The sequence below is a fragment of the Ursus americanus genome, chromosome 26 (genome assembly GCF_024610735.1).
Source record: "Ursus americanus isolate L20-20 chromosome 26, mUrsAme1.1.p, whole genome shotgun sequence".
Taxonomy (NCBI): domain Eukaryota; kingdom Metazoa; phylum Chordata; class Mammalia; order Carnivora; family Ursidae; genus Ursus; species Ursus americanus.
Genome location: NC_142152.1, coordinates 25,061,420 through 25,083,014, shown reverse-complemented (window position 1 = coordinate 25,083,014; position 21,595 = coordinate 25,061,420). Strand labels below are relative to the sequence as shown.

The 21,595-nt window shown below is 41.9% G+C and overlaps 1 protein-coding gene across 1 annotated transcript in view; it reads right to left on the bottom strand.

Moving 5' to 3' along the window:
- Positions 1-21,024, bottom strand: part of TSHR (thyroid stimulating hormone receptor) — a 155,858-nt gene extending 134,834 nt beyond the window's left edge. The window contains exons 1-2 of the mRNA XM_045807711.2: positions 20,815-21,024; positions 20,205-20,519 (exon numbers count right to left, since the gene is read on the bottom strand). Coding sequence (XP_045663667.2) covers positions 20,205-20,374 — 170 coding nt within the window. The 5' untranslated portion in view covers positions 20,375-20,519; positions 20,815-21,024. The remainder of the gene's footprint in view (positions 1-20,204; positions 20,520-20,814) is intronic.
- Between the last annotated feature and the right edge of the window lie 571 nt (positions 21,025-21,595).

Below are 21,595 nucleotides of genomic sequence, written 5' to 3'. Positions count from 1 at the left end.
TCTCCGCACTTGAATCTTTTTTGTCATGTGCACTGGTGAGTAACTTTCATCAAAAGTATGAGTAACATATGAGGATGGAGTGACAGGTTAAAAGGATGGACTGGGAGGGATTGTCAAGGAAGAAAATATGGACAGAAAAGAAGACCAAAAGGAATACCTGAGGGAATGCCCATTTCAAGTTCTTCTGGCAACCTTGATCTATAGTCAAATTTGAAAACCCTGAAGTAGCTAACTTTAGATGGAGCTTCCAATTCTTAGAATAAATATGTCATGGGTATACAGGAAAGGAAAGGGCACTATTTTTAAATACCAGAAATCACCTCGAAGACGAAGACTGAAAAGACACCCTTGTATCCATGGAACAGCAAGTTTTGGCAGAAGGATGGGGGCAGAAGTCATTCTGAAAAGGGATAAGCAATGAACAAACAGTGGCAGTGAGGAATATGAGAGTGAAAGGGGTGAACTTAAGGGGTGACTACATCAAACAAAAAGGTTAACATTGGTAATGTAAGCTAATTGAAGTGTCAGTCTGCCAGCTATGGAGGAGACCATAGAGATCTTTCAGCAGAGTGACCTGGTGGAGGAATCCCAGGTGAGCTGTGCTGTCAATTAAAGAGTGTGGGAAGTTTTTTTAAAACAAATGAATATAAGAAGATTGAACCAAGATTCAAGTACCCACACAGAAGAGCAAGCAAAGGCTTCAGAAAGTAAGGGAATCAGGCAGAAGTCATAAAATGCAGGCAGAGTACCAGAGTGCTACAGCATATTGCCTCATAGAGGACCAGTATGACTTTGGAAATGGCATATGGGAAGAACCAGGACTGCTTTGCCTGGCTTTTAAGAATTTGCAGTTGCAGGAATGGTGAGTTGAGTAGCACTTAACTGAAGAAGACAGAAATACTATCTTGAGAGGGTGTCAAGTACTAGGGGAGGTATTATTGTTTTGCTTTGCTCTGTTTGTAAGGATAAAGGAGGCTTGAACAAATTTATTTGCAGAGAAGAAAGAACTTAAGAGAAAGGAAAGGTTGATAATGTAAGAATGATTGGGAAAATGAAAGGCTGATAATGGAATTTTCATAAAGACACTGACATTTTTCAAGTGCTTTCAGAAATAATTGTGTTCAACAATTACTTTCTAATTCCTGCAGTATGCTGGGCTTTCAAGGTGCTTTGGAATCATTAATTGAGAAGACATTCTTTACCATCTCAGAGCTTATAGTCTAATTTAGAAGATGATGCAAACACTTAAACATGCAATTGAAATAGTCAGATAGAATGAGGAAATATACAGTGCTAGATTAGTTCTATGTAATCTAGATTTGAGAAAGGTCCAGGGGAGCTTCCTGGAGAAACTGATGTCTAATTTATATCATAAAAGTTGATAACATAGGATCTATTTCTCCTTTTGTTAGCGTAATGTTTTCAATACCCAATATAGCAACTGAAAAAATAAATAGCTGTAGAATCAATAACCTAGGAACTGAAAAATGGAGACTTCCTAGAGTCTGCCCAATCCAAAAGCCTCCCCACTGTGGCCAACTATAAATGCTGGATAAGACATAATAATTCTTTCAATGAATAGCTGAACACCCTGGAAGGAAGAGAACTCCCCAGGTATCCAGAAAGAACCGCAAACAGAATGGTAAGCTTTATGAGTGTTCTAGGAGCAGGAAGGTTATAGTGTGGAAGTTTTCCCCAAACTCAGTAGCCTGGCAGCTTGGCTTTTAATGCTGGCACTAGGTCAGAAGAACAGACCTTGGCATATGTGAAAGGCAGAGTTGGAATTAAGATACTGCTATAAACTTGGTAATGTCAAAAGGCTATATACTTAGTGAAAATATGAGAGAGAAAAGATCTGCCCCCGACCAAAGTTTGTATATCTCTTATATATGTTCTGTATTTTAAAAATTTCTTGAGAATCTGGAATCATGCTTCTACCCATGGACTTGGGTATTTTGGATAGCATTTAAACTACTCCCTGCTTGAGGCATCTCCCAAGCTGAGACAGTAACATAAAATCTGGTCCTGAGTGGTGAAATCCCTAATGTTGATATTCTTAATGTTGCCCCTGATGACTCCTGCTCTCAGCCCAGGCTGTACAACATTCTCAGTGATATAGTCATGCTGAAGATGAGCTCATACTCCAAAATTATAAAATAAGAAGGTAACAATTCACCATGAAAGAGCCAGTAGACCCAACAATTAGCAAATTGAAGTCCCCAAGAATTTCAGAAAATAGAACAATTTCATAGTGACTATAAAGTTTATTTAAATTAATCCAGGACATAAAAGACATTACTAAAATGACAAAAAAATAAAATATAAAAAACACAGTGAAATATAAGTACATGCAGTAATACTGGATGGATTAAACAGAAGAGTAGTCAGCTGAAGAATAATGAACTGGAAGATAAAGCTGTGGAAATTAGACAAAATGCAGCCTATGGAATGATTCATGCTCTAGGATAGGAAAGTATGCATGTCAGGGGTAGGTTGGGGTAGGAATGAGGGAATTGAAGAATAGCAATGCATCCATGCAATCAGCTGCCTTCAATTAGGTTGTACTGAAGTTACTACAGACAGATAATGAAAACCTGAGACAACTAACAAACAATTGAAAACTAAATGTGAAAGCCCTTACCTAGTCAGTGGGAAAACAGAAAAAGCTAAGACCAATATCAGGACTTACAGTTATGCTTTTACTTATTCCTTAGTAGGAAAATAGTCAAATAAATTATAGTTTATTCAGTCAGTGGAATACTGTACAAGGATGGCTCTGACCATATTTCAGTTGACATGGAAGTCTGCCAGCTTGGAGTAGGGACTCTGCACTCCAGCTTGGGTCATATGATATGGTAAACTCTATTGTGTTGGAGATGTCAACAGAGGAAAAAGAGAGTGTGGTGTGGAGTTTAAGGTAAGCCTTCATAGGAGACTCATAATGCAGTTTCCCAGAGTTCTGGAGCAAGTCCACACATCTGCAGTGCAGAAAAACAGCTCTTGGTATGCTGCTGGACCTTCAGTCAAACGAGACAGAGCATTTGACTATGGAAGTCAAGTGACCATGCACCCTAAATTGCCCATTGTGAGCTGAGTTCTCCAGAACCCACTAAGTCATAACATCAGGCAGACTCAGGAACAATTAATCAGATGGAAAGTAGTACATCGAGGATCAAAGGTGAGCAGGACTACAAAGCATGAATAGCTGTATGAGCTGGTATCCTAGACCTCCAAGTCAGCTACTAAGATTATATCACTGTCCTTTCCTTGACTCACAGCTATGGCTATATGAAGTGTCCCATATTAACAGCTAAAGGAAAAAGACAAAAGCCAGAGCTTGGTTAATGGATCATTGGTTTGGTATACAGAAGTTGGTTAATATGTCCACCCAAAACGGACATGAGCTGCACATGGAGGGGGCCTTGAAAAACAGCAGCAAGGGAAAATCTTCCCAATGGGTGGATTTCATGAAAAAGTAGCCTAGGATAGGAATATATATGAACTCATGAGCAAATGGTTTGGCGAGCTGGTCAGAGCCTGGGAAGAAAAAGGCTAGAAGATTGTAGAAAAAAAAGTCTGGGCTAGATGCATACGGATGAGTATATGGGAGTGGGCATGAAATGTGAAGATTTTTATATAAGATATTAATGACCACAGAAAGCAGTCACAATAGAATAAGCATTGAATAACTAAGACAAAATGAGTTGATCAGTCGAGAGTAGCTAGTCTTTGTCACTGGCCACCCCAGAACTAGCACAACTGGCACATTAACAGAGTGGAGACTACATATCAATAGCATGGACCCCCATTAACCAAGGCTGATCTGTCTATTATCATTATTGAAAGTCCAACCAGTTAGCAACAGAATTCAATGTGGTGCTATTACTTGAGGGTACCATATTGTGGCAAATTGACCACACTGAGCCATTTCCGGAAGGGCCAGTGGTTTATTATCATAGTAGTAGACACTTACTCTTGGTAACTGTTCACCCTTCCTGACTCTATAATCTCAGGCAAGCACCACTATCTGGGAGATTTCAAAGTATGTGATCCAGGTATATAATCTCATATAACACAGCATATAATCATGAGACCTATTTCACAGAGAAAGAAATAGGGAGGTAAGTTCATGGTCATGGATAAGTTCACTGGTCATATCAGGTACCACAGAATCCAGAAGTAATTGGTTTTATAGAGTAGTGGAATAGCCTGCCAAAGGCACAACTTGTAGGCAATACTCTGCCATGGTGGGATATCATCATGCAGGTTGTATATTAAATCACAAATCTCTATTTGGATGTTGTGTCCCATTAGGAAGAATATGCAGGTCTGGAAATCAAGGGGCAAAAGCAGGAGTGGCCCTAGTTCCCTTTATATCCAGTGACCCACTGAGGGATTTTGTGTTTCCAGTCCCTACAATTCTAGGCTCTTCAGGGAACTAGAAGCTATGCCTGCCACCTGGGTATTTTGGACTTCTTATATCCAGGGACCAGTAGACTAAAGGAAGAGTTACTATCTGGGTAGGAGTAACTGATCCTGATCAGTGGGAAGAGATATGTCTGCTGTGACCCAATGACAGTAGGGAGAAACATATGTGGAATTCATGTAATCCACTTGGGCTGCCATAGCACTTGCTCAATTATGACTAAAACGAACAATCCCAGCAATGCCCAACCGGAAAGAGTATAGCTACCATGGGTTCAGACCCCTCAGGAATAAGAGCTTGGATTATCCCAGCAGATAAGTCATCAAGACCAGCAGAGGTAAAAGCTGAGTATGAGGGGGACTTAGAGTGGACAGGGGAGAGAGACGCAAGCATCAGTTGTGACCCTGACATCAACTACAACAATAGGGGTCTGAGTTCATCCCCCTAACCTCTCTTCTAAATTCCTGCAGGAAGACAGACCCACTGGAATCCTGGATGATCTGCTTTCCAAATATGTATGAGGAAGTAGATCATAGCACAAGGAGTGGGCTGTGGCAGCCATGGAGGTGAGCCCTTTATTGAAGAATGCACTTCCATTGAATCTGTGGGTTGCTTTGGGTAGCATGAACATTTTAACAATATTGATTCTTTCAGTCCATGAGCATGGAATATCTTTCCATTTGTTTGTGTCATCTTCAATTTCATCAATGTTTTATAGTTTTCAGAATACAGGTCCTTCACCTCCTTAGTTAAGTTTATTCCTACATCTTTTATTCTTTTTAGTACAATTGCAAATGGAATTGTTTTCTTAATTTCTCTTTCTGCTACTTCATTATTGGTGCATAGAAATGCTACCAACTTCTGGGTATTAACTTTGTATCCTGAAACTTTACTGAATTCAAGAACTATAGGGGCACCTGGGTGGCTCAGTCAGTTGAGTGTCTTATCTTCAGCTCAGGTCATGATCCCAGGGTCCTTGATCAAGCCCCAGGGGGGACTCCCTGCTCAGTGGGGAGCCTGCCTCTCCTTCCTCTGTCAGTTCCCCAGCATATGCCCTCTCTCTCTCAAATAAATAAAATCTATAAAAAAAATAAGAACCATACACAACTTAAAAAAATATTTAAAAAAAGAATGCACTTGATGCTAAGATGCAAGGGGTGCAGGCAGCACTTTTAACTGGCTCACATCTCAGTATCTGCCCTTGTTGTGCAACAGCAGCCCTACCTCCCGTGCTGATCAGAGATGCACTTTGAGGTACCAGGCAATCAAGGAGTGTGATGTGGGGGAATCAGACAGAAGTGGTCATCACTACAAAAGCTACCATCAGTTCAATCCAGGAAAGGATCTAAAAATGTCCGCTGGATTTTGCAACAAAGGTTGTTAGTGACTTTGGCAAGAGCCTTTTCAATTGAGTAATGGGAGCAGAAGCCAGATTGCAGTAAGTTAAAGAGTGAATGGAAGTAAAAACATCAAGAGAACATCTTGAGAAAAGTCTTTATGAACATTCAGCTGCAAAGGAAAGGGGACAGGTAGGGAAACAGTAGTGGCAGATGGACTAAGATGTGAAAACTAGGGAGGAATTTTGTTTTAGCAGAAAGAGACTGGAGTATATTTAGACAACAGTGGAAAGAATCTGGGAGAGGAGAGAGCGGGAAAAAGTCAAAGAAGGGAGTGAGGAGAGCAGGGGGCATGGATGCAGGTGGAAGAGTAGAGGACGAAACGATGGGTGGAGATACTTTTAAGTTGCTTAGTTTTTCTTGCTTTGTTTGTTTTTACAATCTAATTCTCTCAAAGTCTCTGTGTGATAAATCTGTGTTCCCCCGGATATTTGATAAAGCATAACCCCCCATATTCTTACTCTGTTGAATGAGAAAGACTGTCCCTGAATAACCAAGATCACCTTGTACACTTGAACAATTACTTCTTTGGTCTTCGCAACAGTTCTCCAAAGTAGGACAGAGTGAGCCTACGGTTTCATTTCACAGATATAAAAGAAAGATTTAAGTGCTTTGCTAAAATGTTCATAAACAATTTCCTTATTAAGTGGGAAATTTCCATCTTCTACTTAAATTTTTTAAAAAATTTTTTTGGGGGGAGGGGTAGAGGGAGAGGGATAGGAGAATCTAAAGTAGGCTCCATGTCCGGCTCAATTTCACAACCCTGAGATCATGACCTGAGCCAAAATCAAGAGTTGGACACTTAACCAACAGAGCCACCCAGGTGCCCCCCATCTCCTACTTTTTACCACGACTTTAGCTGACTTCAAAATAGTTCCCCTCCCTCTGTTGCTATTGAAAATGAAGATACTAGGTATGATATGAAAAGAAAGCATAGCCCCTCCAAGCCACCCTGGGTCTTTTTGGTCATGAGATACATACTTTCTATAAAGTGCCAAGTTTCTTATGAGTAAAAGGAATTCTTCGTAAGTACATTAGAACTTCTGTTGTCACACAGAACTGAATCAGACAGAACCTTAATAGGTTCTTTCGTGCTTCGTAGTGCACATTTCAGAGCTTCTGGCTTTGTTGTTTTAGATTCCAGGGATTGAGAATGATTGTGAAATGGCAACTTGGTTATGCTACATAAGAAGGCCAGCCAAGCATTAAACAGGGGCATCTGGAGAGTTTGGAAATCCTAACAGGCTTTTCAGCCAAACTCTGACACAAGACAGAATAGATCCTTACAGATTTATGGGCCCTATTGGGACAGACAACCTCCCCTTCCCATCCCCAGCTAGAATTTCTGTCACTTTACCCTACTGACAGTAACTCCCCGGGGATGAACCTCTCTGGAAGAAGATAAGCAATCTTACAAATATTTAAAATGTGCTTTTTGCACAGTGGGCAAGTGTTTGATCTTAATAGAGCTGCACAATCCTCAAGCCAAACAGCTGCTGAATGGTCCCTGATGGAAGCGTGCCCTCTCCAAACCAATATAATACCCACACCGAGCATTAAATCAGGCCAGGACTCACAAGTTCTCAGACCCACTACTGCATTTGTGATCAGGCTTTATTCTGGTTTATTATGATAAACACCATCACAAATGGGATATTGTTTGAGTTCTACAACTCACCTATAACAGAGAAAAGCCCTTTGGAAAGTATTGGCTCTTAAAAGAGCAAAGGAGTTATGGATAATGGCTCATGCATTGCTATTAAGTCACAAGTGTTGACTGGGATTGCCATGGGATGCAGAAGGGATAAGCACATGGTGTTGCTCAGCCAGCTGGCTAGAAACGCTCTCCTTCATAAGACGGGTACTTTCAAAACCTTTTGACATGGGAAAGTAGTTTTGTAGCTCTAAGCCTGAGAGAATAGCTATGGGCATTTTTGGCATTCCAATGATTATATCTAAGTATAAGGCATTTAGACATGGAACGGGACTACTCTCTACAGGAGGATACTACAAATGAACCTGCTTAGAAAGTCCTGAAAGTACATAAGGCTTGGCTGTTCACTTCTGTTTTCCCATCGAGCCACTTGTCTAATGGCCCACATTCTTTCTATTCCTGCAACATGGATGAAACACGAAAACATACTAAGTGAACGGAGCCAGGCACACAGGTTACATGTTGTATGATTCTATTTATATAAAATGTCCGGAATAGGTAAATCCATGAAGACAGAAAGCAGATTAGTGTTTGCCAGGGGGTAAGGGGAGAGGGAGAATGGGGAGTGATTGGTTAATCAGTACAGATCTCCTTTAGGGATGATGAAATTAGTTTGGAACTAGAGGTGATGGCTGCACGACACTGTGAATGTACTAAATACCACTGAATGGTATATTGTACGAATTTCATGTCAGTTGGGGAAGGGGAAGGAAGGGAAGGAAGAAAAAGAAGGGGAAGAGACCAGATTTAGGAAGATAGCTACCATAGAAGAGTAGAGAGAGCCTTGGATTTGGAGTTAGGGGACCTGAGTTTGAATACTCTTTCATTTACTGCCTGTGACATTAAATATAAGAGAGATGACATTTCTGGGTCTCAGGTAATTCATCTCAAGTAGAATCAAACAGAGCTGTTTTGAGTCCCAAGTGAGATACCATATATGAAAACACATAGCTTGGGGCTGGTCACAGAGTTGACACAGTACACAATTAAGCCAACACACACACACACACACACACACACACACACACACACACATCAGTGACATATTGTTAAGGCAGTACACAAAACCCACTTAATTCATACTATAGCTCAAACTGTGATTATGTAATAGAAGTAACAGATTAATAATTCATAAGAGATAATCAAGGCAATTTTCAGAAATCCAAATACTCTAAAGAACTAGATGTTTTTGTAATCATAGTTTATAGTTTATTTTCCTGGTATCAAGGCATTAATTTAAACCTAAAAATTAATTTTATGGCAAATGCTTCATTCTGGAACAGTGTTTGAATTACATCAAAAGTAACTTTCATCAATTTAAGATGTAGATTTTTGAAAGAAAAACTTCAGTAGCTCTAAAAGGAGAAATCCACTGATTGAAAAGGAGGCTGGATCCCTTTAAGGAAATTTTTTCAGTGTCACCACAGAGATGACTGTCAACCAGGTGGACAGGATGACTCATTCTGTGGATGTCACTCAGTGCTGGCACAATGGGCGTGAGTGAAATGGCCATGGTGACAGGGATGGAAGCCCAGCATTGGCTCATTTTCATCAAATACCATCAAGATACTGCCTCTGGGAATGACCGAACTGCCAGCAGTAGGACCCTACACTGCAAGGCATATTTCCTCACGGAGAATAGCCAGCCAATTGGTGGCAGTTTGATTACACTGGACCCTTTCTACCTGTCGAAAGTAGTAATTCATTTTAAAAAGAACTGTCACTTTGGATCTGGGTTTGCCTTCTCTGACCTCCTTGCCTCCATCAGAATGACTATTCAGGGGCTTATAGATTGCCTGATCTACCAGTATGAAATCTACACAGCACTGAAAGAACCAACTGTTGCACACCCTGCAACAGCACAACACTCAACCAAGACACCCATTTCTTGGGAGAGAAGGTGCAATAAAGGGCACATGACTATCACGTCCACTAATCTTAGCATGTTCCTAATCATGCAGAAACAGACTGCCTAATAGAATGGCAGAATGACCCATTAAAGGCTCAGCTAAGTTTCCAACTTGGGGACAAAGCCTGCAGGGTTGGGGATCTGACCCAGTGAAGTATACACACTGAACCAGTAGCCAATATATGCTAGACTACCCATGTCACTGGAATAGGACCTAGGGCTGTTGGTAGGATTGACCCTTCTCACCATCACTACAGTGACCTATATTCAGAATCTGGACTTCTTGTCTCTGTTCCTGCCATATTAGAGGTCCTAGTTTCTGGGTGGAAAGAGTACTTCCTCCATAGGGAGCCTGATGCTATAATGAGCACTTGGTCGTTTGGGCTCATGATACCGTGGATGAATGGGCAAATAAAGGAGTTTCTCTACTGATAGGAATAAAAGAACCATGAGAAGCTAGGGTAGCTGCTGTACATCAGCAGTGAGGAGTATGTCTAGAACCCAGGGACTGCACTGGGACATGTCTTGGTTCTTCTGTGGCCAGTGATAATGGTGAGTGGGAACGAGGGCAACTATAGCTCATAAGGGCAAGGCAACCCTTGGGTTTAGAACCCTTGAAGGTGAAAGTCTGGGTCCTTCCACTAGGCAATCACTGGCCAAAGTCAAGCCAAGGGTAAGAGAAATCTAAAATTGGAGTTGAAGGGAGATATGACTATCAATTACAATCTTGGGGTCAGCCACAGCAGAGGACACTTTAGCGTATTTTCTTATGCAAGCCCTCTTGCATTAATGTCTTTGCAAAGATGGCATTTTGGAGGGAGCTCTGTGGCAGATTGGACTTATGTCCCCCTCTAATTGAGAAAAGATCTAAGGGCATCTTATTTTTACAAAATATAATGTCCCATATTTTAATATGAGAGCCAGACATAATGGAAAGCTTGGGAAGATCTGAGCAGTTCAAAGGTCGAACTAAATTGGAGACCTCTTAATACATCACTTGAGATCCTCTCAGCCTTACCTGTCCTATTCTAGCCACGCTGTGGCCACCAGATCTCTGTGAGTGCTGACTAGCTTCATCCAGGTGCAACCTGACAGAGCTGCACCTCAGCCCTGCCTGATGCTCTCCTTACCTTCCACCCTGGGGCACTTCTGTTCATATCTAGGACTCCTTCATCATCCAGGCACAAGAATCCTGGAAGGGTGGTGGAGTTACCACTCTGATCTATAGGGTGGGGGTGGGCAGACCAGAGCTCAGGATAAAAGAGCAAGGGTCCAAGATGCATGTCATTCTCAGGTGGCCCCGTGGGATCAGCAACCCTTTGCCTCTAGCAGCAGCAAACTCTCCTTCCCTCCCTGCTTCACTTCCCCAACTCACCCTTCTGCTCCCTGGAATCACACTCCCCAGTAAGAATTTTCACACCCGCTCTGCTTTCTGGAGAATCCAGGCTGAGACATTATGGACTCCTTCTTTCACTCGGACTCCACACACTCTGTGAGGAAATCCTGTTGGCTTTGCCTTCCTCATAAGTTCAGGACTCAACCATTTCTCACCACTTTCCCTGGTAGTAAGCTGGTTGGAGCTCTTGTCATTTCTCACCTCATTAACAGAGTAGCCTGGGTGCTCCTAGTAAAATGCAGGTCACTTCATGCCATTTTGGGGGCAGGGCTCAACATCCTTAATAGCTTCTTACCTCATTTAGAAAAAAAATAACATCTGTAATATATCCTTGTACATTGATATATTTATTTTGTATTTATTTCTTAAAATTTTTAATGCCTTCTAATGATCTACAAAGTACAAATGCTCTGTCCCCCATGACTAATCTGATCTCATTTCCTACAAACCTCTCTTATTCAGGCACATTTTCCTCCTTGTCATTTAAACATCCTACGCATGCTCCTTCCATGTCCCCTCTGCTCTGGGTCTTTGCATTCTTTCAGAATCCTTCCCCCAACATCCAGATGACAGCCTGGCTTAGTGTTTTTGGCTCCTTCGGGTCTTTACTCAAATGCCACTTTCTCAGTGAGGCCTTCTCTGATCATCTAAAAGGCAACTCCCAGCCTTCCTTCTCCCTGTCCCTTCCTTCATTTTTCTCCATTATACTTACCACCATCTGACATTCTATGTTTTACTACTAATTTTCTTGGTGATTTCCCTCTGCTAGAATGTAAAATCAGGGAGGCCATTTATTATACCTCTCTAATACCTAGAATAGTACTTGCATATATTAGGTGATCAATAAATATTGGTTAAAAAAAAAGAAGAAGAAGAAAGGAAAGAGCAAACACTAACCACAATAAAACGCCACCTGTCTGGAGTAAGATTTCCTGCCATCGCAAATCTTTGGATCGTGGCCTCGTACTCAGAAGTAATTAGAAAGGGTGTTGAGAGGGAAACAGAGCAGCCACAAAGACCACTAAAGACTTTGTCACAGGAGAACCCCTCATTTGTGCCCTCCTTTTAGATCCTTTATTTATTGTCATGTACAGATCTTTTCTCTAGTTTCTAGTTTCCCAGCTCATGAAAAGATTGAAATAACAAAATATAAAGTGACAGTAGCTGGCAATAAGAAAAGACAATTTCAATCCCTCTCTGGAGTTGAGTAATTACGATAATACTCGGGTGTGGGTAAAATTAAGCTAATGCCTGCAAAAATGTTAGCCAAAAGCTTCATGTATCATATAAATACAGAGATCATGTTTTTGAAAGACAAACTGGGACACAGGGAGCTCTTTCCAGGTGCAAAAGGGGTGTGGGAAGTTTAGTTAAAATGATGATGCTAAAATATTTGAATTTCTGGAATATTCTGATGGCAAAATATTTTAAAGAGGGCTGTACCACAAAAATCCAGGGCAGATTTACATGTCGCTACATGTAAGGGAACATTTATAAGATGCTTTAAAAATCACAAATGCCTGCTTTGTAATTCTAAGAAAAGGATTTGCTTTGAAAATTTTGGGAACACCCCACATATTCTTACAGAAATGAAGCAAAGTAAGTAGAGTTTGACATCAAAATGGAACACTTTACAATCTAATTTGTAGCTCTGAACAAATGGAACCATTTTTCCCATACTCAAAATTTCCTTCAATTATTTTTTAATTGCAGTAATGAAAGGCAAAAGAATAATTAAGCATACCAAACAGATTCAGTGAGAATAGACATAGGGTTGGTAGAAAGGATTTAATGTCAGATATGAGGCATTAGACACTTGTAAAATCTGTTTTTAAATTACTAACTTGAAGAATAGACACATTAAGTGAATTTCTGTGAGAAGAGCCTATTCATGGGACAGGCTCAGTGTGAGGCATAAAAAAGTAACCATTGTACTGTATTCATGAAAAAAAAGTCACATTCAAAGGTCAAGAAGTTTTAGGTTATTTTTTTAAATATATGTTTTAGCATTCTTTGTAATAAAATAAAAAGGTTAAATCATAGTTAATACCAACGTACACTTGTCACACAAAAAAGTCAAATTATTCTAAAACATAATTTCTTAATTTGGGGGGCAGTCAAGAACACCTTTAATAATCTGAGAGAAGTTACTAATTCTCTCAGCAGTGCCCTGATGTACTTGTGTACAAATTTTCATTTAATCACAGATTTCCAGGAGGACAACCGTGGACCACCAAGGAAGGCCATGAACTTCTGGTTAATGAATTTCAATCTGAAGGGTAGTAATTAACATACTTTGTACAATTAGGAAATATTAAAATAATCAACTAGATCAGTTGGAAGTTAACAATTTCTCAGCTCTGGAGGGAAAAAACCCACTATTTCAATTAACCGATAGATCCAAATAAAATTCACTCATTTAACAAGATGTATTATGAATTAGTTTTCTCTGTCTAGTACCTCCTCAGAGCTGATCTAAGAAAACAGACTCATACTCCAGGCCAGCCAGGGTTTGTTCACACAGGTGCAATAACTAGACATTCTGCATCCAGGTGTCGGAGAATAGGACGGAGTGGGCGTGGCCCGTGCCGAGCAGGTCTGACTGTTGAGTCTGGGCTTGTGAGCCCACACAGCACTGCCTCCTAAAGTACTTTACTGGCCTTTTGCAGCACCCACCAATCTCTCCATGGTCACCTGAGTCAAATTACTGGGATAGTCCCCTATAGAGCTGCATTATCCTAAAGGCATAAGTGAATACTCTGAAAGTTATATATGAAGCCACATGAAAAAGTTGCACAATGGAAAAGAATTCAAAATTCTCACTAATTTTTTAGAAGTTAAATTTTAAAAAATAGTAAAATGAGAGACTTCAAAGGAATGTCCTGCTTGCTCTGGATTGCTTCTGGGTGTCCCAGCTGTCCTGGGGGCCCCCTTCCACTTTCCTCTTCCTTAAGGATACTACATCTGGAAAGTTTAGGAAACACTGGTGGAGTTAATTTCTTGGGGGTTGGCTGTTCAAAGGAGCATCTTTAACATGGTTTTAGTCATGTGAATTTGGCTCAGATAGGTGGTGAGAGATGTAGAACCCCATTAGATGTCATTGTAGTGTCTAAAAAACTAGTCTCTTGGGTAGCCAGGGAAAATACTAAACAAAGGTAGAATTTCATTCTACTTTAACAGGGCAATAAAACTCAAGGACTTTGAAAAAGAATGAAAGGGTCTGAAGAACCCAATGGAATGATATAAAAGGGCCTCTGGAGACCCTCGTCCATGCATTCATTTATTGAACAAATATCCATTGGTGAACGATCATACGCCAGGCTCTTTCTGGGCAATTGGGATACATAACTGAACGAAGCAAACCAAACCAAACAAAAACAAAAACAAAAACCTTGCCCTGTGGGCAAAGACATAAATACAAAACATAAAAACAAACAAATTATGTCATATATGAAAAGGTGCCAAGCTCTATGGATTTGTTTTTTTTTTAATGATTTTTTATTATATTATGTTAGTCAGCATACAGTACATATGGATTTGTTTTTTAAAAGCAGAGTGCTAAATTTTATTTTTCTCTTTTTTTGAAAGATTTTATTTATGTATTTGAGAGAGAGAGAGAATGAGCTGGGGGTGGGGGGGGCCAGGGAGGGGCAGAGGGAGAAGGAGAAGCAGACTCCCTGCTGATCAGGGAGCCCGACTGTGGGGCTTGATCCCAGGACCCTGGGATCATGACCTGAGCTGACAGGAGATGCTTAACTGACTGAGCCACCCAAGTGCCCCAGGAGTGCTAAATCTGAAAGAGAGTGATTATGAAAGCCATATTGAGAAGGTAACATTTGAACAAAAACCTGAAGGAAGTGAGAGAATTAGCCATGGACACATCTGGGAAAATAAGGTTTGAGGCACGGGGAAGAATCTAATGTGGAAAGCCTGACAAGCGTGAGGAAGAGCAAGGAGGCCAGTAGAGTGAAAGCTGAATTATGAGTGGGAGTAATAAAAAAGAAAAGAAACAAAAAGAAGGTCTGACTCATGTGGGGCCCTTGGGGCAACTCTAAGGACTCTGTTTTTTTTTTCTTGAGATAACTAGGAAGTCTGTTGGAAGGTTCTGAGCAAAGGAGGGACATGACCTGACATACATCTTAAAAAAATTTCTTTGGCTGCTGTGTGAAGACTAGCCTGTAGTGGTCCAGCAAGGGTGGAAGCAGGAGACCTGTTAGGTGGCTCTTGGAATAAGCCAGAAGGGAAGACAGGTATTTTAAGAGAGCCAATGAAATGCAAAATTCAGCTGACACTGTGAAGGAAGTTCACTACCATTGATGTGGGGGTTGCAGATTTTGAGGCAATACCAAGAGGCCAACCCCTGTTTAAGTTATTGACTCCCAGTTATGATGATAATAAACAAGGCTCAGAATGTTCCAGCATGTCCCATGAGCCTCTGGACTCAATGGTCTATTAGTGAGACCTATTGGTAATTCATCCTCCAATCTGAGACAGCTTTGAGAGTGCAAGGAATGCTATTACACCTGGATAACAGGTGTAAGAGGAAGCTCCTTTTAGATGGGGCAACCCTACCTATAAGGAACCTAGGAAGCCAGTGGATGGTACCATCAAGAACTGGAGTTCATAAGTGGTGGGGGAGAGTCCAGCTTGCTTAATGAATAAACATCTTTTGGCTTGGGAAAATGTAGTATTAAAAAAAGAAATGAAAATCTAAATCAGACCCTAGCTAAGAATTTAGAAGAATAGAAGAAATTAGAAGAATAGAAGGAAAAATATTTTTCCCTTTTCTACATTCCCAAAAGCATGCCTAGGAAAGGGCAGAGCAAGGCATTCTACCAAGATGATCTCACTCCTGAAAGAGTGCTCTTCACCACTTTACTCTCTTGCCCCTATAAATAGCACTGGGACATCTGAAAAACTTTGGATTCCTCGTACTTATAAAGTTTAATTTATTAGATTTTCTAAGTACTTGCAAAGCACATTTAGGGGCTTTAAAAGAAAATAAACTACGTTTGTACTTAAACTATGTATTATTTTATTAAATTATTTATTAAAATATTATTACATTATAAAATCTTCCTTGAAGTAATTATTATCATTAATTAAATTTACAAATAAAATAATAAATATATGGAAAAGTGAAAAAAGAACTAGTCTTTACATTCATTACTTTAATGAATCAAATGTTTGTTTTTAAAACCAGTTACTCCCAGTAAGTCTTTTTTTTTTTTTGCACAAAAATTGCCCCCAGCTACATAAGAATTCACCTTGACCTGTATTGTGTTACAAAGAAAGTAGTAACATATTTTGTTGCCCATCAGTATCTTCGTGCTAAGTGAATAAATCCAACTCTTTCACTGTTCAGGTGAGAATTCTTCAAAGCTCTTCAAATGAGCAGTCCATCCCCTGGAGCACCACTTCCTCACCTCCACCTCTCCACCTACAACTCCTTATGCCCAAATCCTACCGGTTCAGGCTGTAGCTCAAAACCTCCCCTGAACCCAAGTTTAAGTCAGTCCCCACCCCCACCTCCACCAAATATACTCTCAGCATATTTACACAATTCTATGTTTATGTGATTATTTGATTAATATTCCGCTTCTACACTAGATTGTAAGATCCCTGAGGACAGGGACATGTTGATGTTCTCCACCAAATCTAGAGCGTTAGCAGTGTCTGGAACATAGCCAGTGCTTCATAAACATTTGCAGAGTGAAGGAAGTCATGAGCAATGTTGAGGGCATATAGCCCCTCTTTGGTGAAAAATTCCCTATTGTGTGTGTGTGTGTACTGTTAGAAGGACCCAGTTCTTCACCTCCCACAACAGATACCGAAAGTCAGGGGAAAGGGGCCTCCCTCCTCCTACCCCCTCCCCGCCCCAACAGGTAGGACACAGCAGGAAACCTATGGCAGACAATCAGATGCTCCCATCTAGGATATCACTTTCTGGCTAGTGATTCAAAGTGGCAGGAACAGTTGAGAAATTACTGATGGCAGCGTACAGACAACATAGCAGCAACAGCACGAGGTGCCCAGCACCACAGATGTCCAGTGGCTGTGGTTGTGGTGTTGTCTGTGGAGTTGTTCCAACCAGATGGTTGGCTATGGCTCCAACTCCTTGCCTGCCTTGGGCCTGGCCTATTTTGAAAGCCTGGATCTACAATGATTCTGTAAATTACATGTTATTGTTTCAGAACATTTATTCCCTTCTTAAGCTAGACAGAGTGGGTTTTCTGTTACTTTCCATCAAAAATCTTGAGTCACACACACAGCGGATAATGAGAATAAAGCATGGAGTCTACAAGCATGAAGCGATGCCACCTTTGTAAGACAGAAAATATTGGGCTGTATTTGGCAGGCATGTGGGTGCTAAAGCAGAGGGCTTCTCTTTGGGTTGGAAGTCAAATGTTATTCAGGTTATGACTACTGATTGTAACTAAAACAGTTGTGAAATATGGGATAAATCCACATTTCCCTAAGCATGGAAAACAGGTATGACAGGAGATTATTTTAGGTGGAATGCCCACATGGCATTAAACAATATTGAATCACACAGTGAAAAAGTGATTCCCTTTTCCATGGTTTTTCAATTCTTCTGATACCACCAAGGACAGCAAGTTGAATTGGTATCTCTTTAATATTTCTCTAACATCTATCACTCTTCCCTTTTAACAAAAGAAAGTCAGCCCCAGGCTTAGAGCATTCACAGGCAATAGTCTTGAGCTAGAATATAATTACATATGTGTGTTCAACGTATTTAGCTTTCTGGATTACCTCCTTTTTACAGCAAGTCATGCTAATTTCCCATTTATTGTCATGATATAAGCTTTCTAAATAAATTTCTTTCTGTTAAAGAAGTGAGTCACTTAAAGATAATGAGTGAATAAGAGCGCAGGTGGAACACAGGGCAAAAATCCTGAAGATAGTGAGTGAGTGTCTTCAGTTTAGAAAAACTGAGCTGATCCGTCAGTTAGAGCCACAGTTGCAAAATGCAAAAATTGGAAGCAAAATCCAGAACTTGAAAACAACAATAGCCACAACAGCTCCTTCAGAAACATTTCTGAAGGAACACAAGTGTGTGATGGACAAACCATCACTCCACTGGAGTTGGAGGGAGTTGGAGAGAGTGGAGGGAGTGGATGTCACCATCATTAGCCTGAAAGCAGGTAGGTCAAGAGACAAGACAAGGCAAGGTAGCACTTTCCTGAGGAAGAATCCACCTAAATCCAGAATGACTGTCAAACCCCCATCTTCCTCCTCATGCAGAGAAGGGATGGTCCTCTTGTGCACACAGGTAGCAAATGGTAAATCTCTGAATGAGGGTAATGGGTCCAACTTGCTATCCTCGGTTTTGAGGTAATATGACCTATAATTATATGTCAACATTTAAATTTTTAGTTTTATTCTGCTGGCTTAATTTTATTTCCCTTAAATCAGTAATTCTCAATGAGGAGGAAAAAAAATTTTTTTTCAAACTACCTGTATATCAAAGATTCTAGAATGTTCCACTAGGGAGTAGGAATAGCAGTTCTCCCTTACTTCCTACCTAGTCAGAACCATTGTTACAATAAGAGTGAATCATGCCCCCTGGGGGGCAGGGGGGAAGCGGAGAAGATTTAGAACCACTGTTTCAGGGAGAGCCACAGTGTAACTCTCTCCCATCCATCTGCCAGACCACGTGGCAAGTCTATGAGTAAACGCAGAAAGGGGCAATCTGTTTACCTTTCAGCACCATAATACATGGATAGAAGATAAGGTTAGGAAAAAATGCTCTCAGCACCATAATAATTTGTAAAACAACTAGGCACTGGTTATACAGCATGGAGTTTCAGAAAAGTGGTTACCACCCAGAACAGGTTTTTAATGACAAAGGTCTGGTTTGTTTCAGCAGGAAATGCCCTCTATAACCTAGATACAGTCTTTCTTTTCCTCCCTCTGTCCCTCCCATCTTCTCTTTTCCCCTTCCCTCCTTCTTTCTGTTCTTTTTTCTTTCCTCCCCCTAGCCTCCTACTCTTCTGAGTTCTTACATTTTTCTCTCCTTTCTTCTTTCTTTCTCATGACCCTACTGGGGAAAAGCTGGGTGAGACCTGCTTTCATCTGAGAGCAGGGGTTTCAGAGTACAGCTCTGTGCTATTTCAAATCTTGGCACCACAACTTATAAACTGCATGATGTTAAACAAATTGCCTCACTTTTTGTGCCTCAGTTTCTCCATTTACAAAATGAGAATGGTAAAATTATCTACTCAGTTGGATTTTGTGAGGAGTCAATGGGTGAATTTGTATAAAGTGCTGAGGATAGGAATAAGCACAATATAATCGTGAGCTTTACATTCTCTGGTAAGCTTTCCTTTGTCAAAAGAGTTCTACTGCCCTCCGAAGATTTGAAACTCACTTTGCTACTGTTGCAGATGGCTGTGGCCATTGTCTAAATTGGCATGGCATTTCACCCATGCTTTTCATCAATTTCCTTCTGTATCTCGGAATAATTTCATTCCTCAGAACACCATCCCCCTGCCCCCCCCCGATGGTTTTCAATGTCTCCCCACTAGTTCTTACGGTTTGTGATTCAGTGGATCCCTCACGTGCATCAAAGACATCAGAACACACCTGATTGAACCCTCTCTTTTACCCAGAATCTTGGGTCTTCCCAAATAAATGATTTCACCTCATTTCACAGTTAGTGAGAGAGGGATGAAGAGAATGCAGGTTTCCTGACTCCTGGTCCGTTGCTCTTCCTCCAACATCATCCTTCCTCCTCAATTTTGATAGAACTATAAACAGGATGACTCTAAGTTCCCATCCATGGTCAAAGCCATTTCCCTTCCATGACTTGAAATTCTGCCCCCTTTAAAGCAGTCTCTGAAGAAGTGATGTCTCTAGCCTTTTTTCCTCCCCATCACATAATGGACAATCTGAGACTAGCATATCCATTTGTTCATTTGTTCATTCAACAAGCTTTTGCTTGACCACTAAATTAATTCCAGGTCCTCTGCTGGGTACAAGGAATTCAGGGTTGAAAGACAGGGCCCCCGTGTTAGAGGTCAATTCTTGAGTTGCTATTAATGTTAATATCTCAAGTGAAAGTCAGAGTCAGCCAGGCCCAGGAAAATTGGGGAATAGCAGCTCTTCAGAAAGGATACCTCTCACAAAACGAAAGTTTTGTTACCTTTTCCTGTGTTACGAGTAACTGGGGTGTCAGCTATCCCAGATTTGGGCCTTTGAGTTTTTACTCGTTGCAGACACACACATACACACACATCCGCCCTTTTGGCCTATTCTCAAGCTCTTTTTGTACACTTCTGTCCACTTTTGCAGCTGTCCTTGGCCTCTTGATCCTACCCTCTCCTCTCCCAGGTACTCACAGAGTCTGCGTGCTGGGCGGGAGGCTGGGGATGCGGTGGATATCCTTGCAGGTGACTCTGAAGTCATCCTCCTGGTGGCACTCGCAGGGGGGAGACGGACACCCTTTCCCCCCCAGGGTCCTGGGCAGGGCGAGAAGCAGTGCCAGAAGCAGCAGGGGCGTTGGCTTCATTTTCCAAGGGTCCCAAGGCTATTTCTTCATCCTCCACAATCTTCTCGGCCCTCTGCGCCCCGGGGTTCTCGCAGGCTGAAGGACGGAGGGAGCGTGGGAGGAGAGAGGCCTCACTGTGGTAGTGACTTCAGCACCCAAGAGGAGGCTGGAGAGGGGAAAAGAAGTGGCTCTTAAGTGTTCTGTTTCCCTAGGCAACTCTCCACCCAAACAAACCTAATTGCTTCACTCTCCGTGCCCCGAGCCACGCAGCCCGCTCCGTCGGTTCCTGACACTCAACACCAGTCCGGGCTGTCCCTTCTGCTTTCCAACCTGCCCCGCTCGCTCCTCCCAGTTCTCTCCAAAGCCTAGTTTAGACGCCGCCTTGCTCTAAACCCAGGGGTCCACCTTTTTCCGTGGGGAGCCTCCCAAAGGCACCGCCTGCCGGGACCACCTGCACGCACTTCAGCCAGAGAAAGTCCCCGCGGCTGGACCGTCCCAAGGCGGACGGGGCTCCTGCAGAACCTCAGCTTCTCCCGACCTAAGAAGCCTCTGAGGGGAGTCGGAGGCGGGTGCACCTCGCTGGCCAGCCGGCGTGCGGCCGCAGCCGGGCGGGACACCGCGAGCAGACCCTCGCAGCCCGCCGAGTTCAGCGCAAACCCGGACCGCTGGGCGCGAGCCGCCACAAGCACAGCAATGGGCGCGCGAAGTCGCCTGGAGGCGCGCGGCTTCCAGGGCAGCCGAGGACTCGGCGAGGCGGGTCAGGAACTGCGCTCTGGCGCCCTCTGCTGTGGAGAATGGGAACTGCAGGAACACTTTTGTGTCCTCATCGGAACTCTGAATCCAGCTTTGCCATGGGATTTGAAGCTGACCAGTCAATTCTGGTCTGCCCAGGAATTTTATTGAGCCGTACTCTGCCCCTCTCGCCCCCACTTCCCCTGGAGATGGGAAGAAAAAGAATACGGACGTGGCACGCTACCGTCTACTTATGAGTCTTTGCGCAGTAGCCAAAAGGTTATTTAAAATATAAATCAGATTGTCCCAATTTCCCTCTTTGAAGCCTTAGTTGCTTACTAAATTCTCCTTGGACTAAAGAGAATATCAGCTCCTCATATGCTGTGTGATTCCATTTATATGTTCTTCTGGGACAGGGACAGGCGATGGAAATCCGAATAATGACTAGACCAGAAAAAAGACGGGAAAGAACTCACAGGGGTTATGGGAATGCTCTATATCTTAATTAGA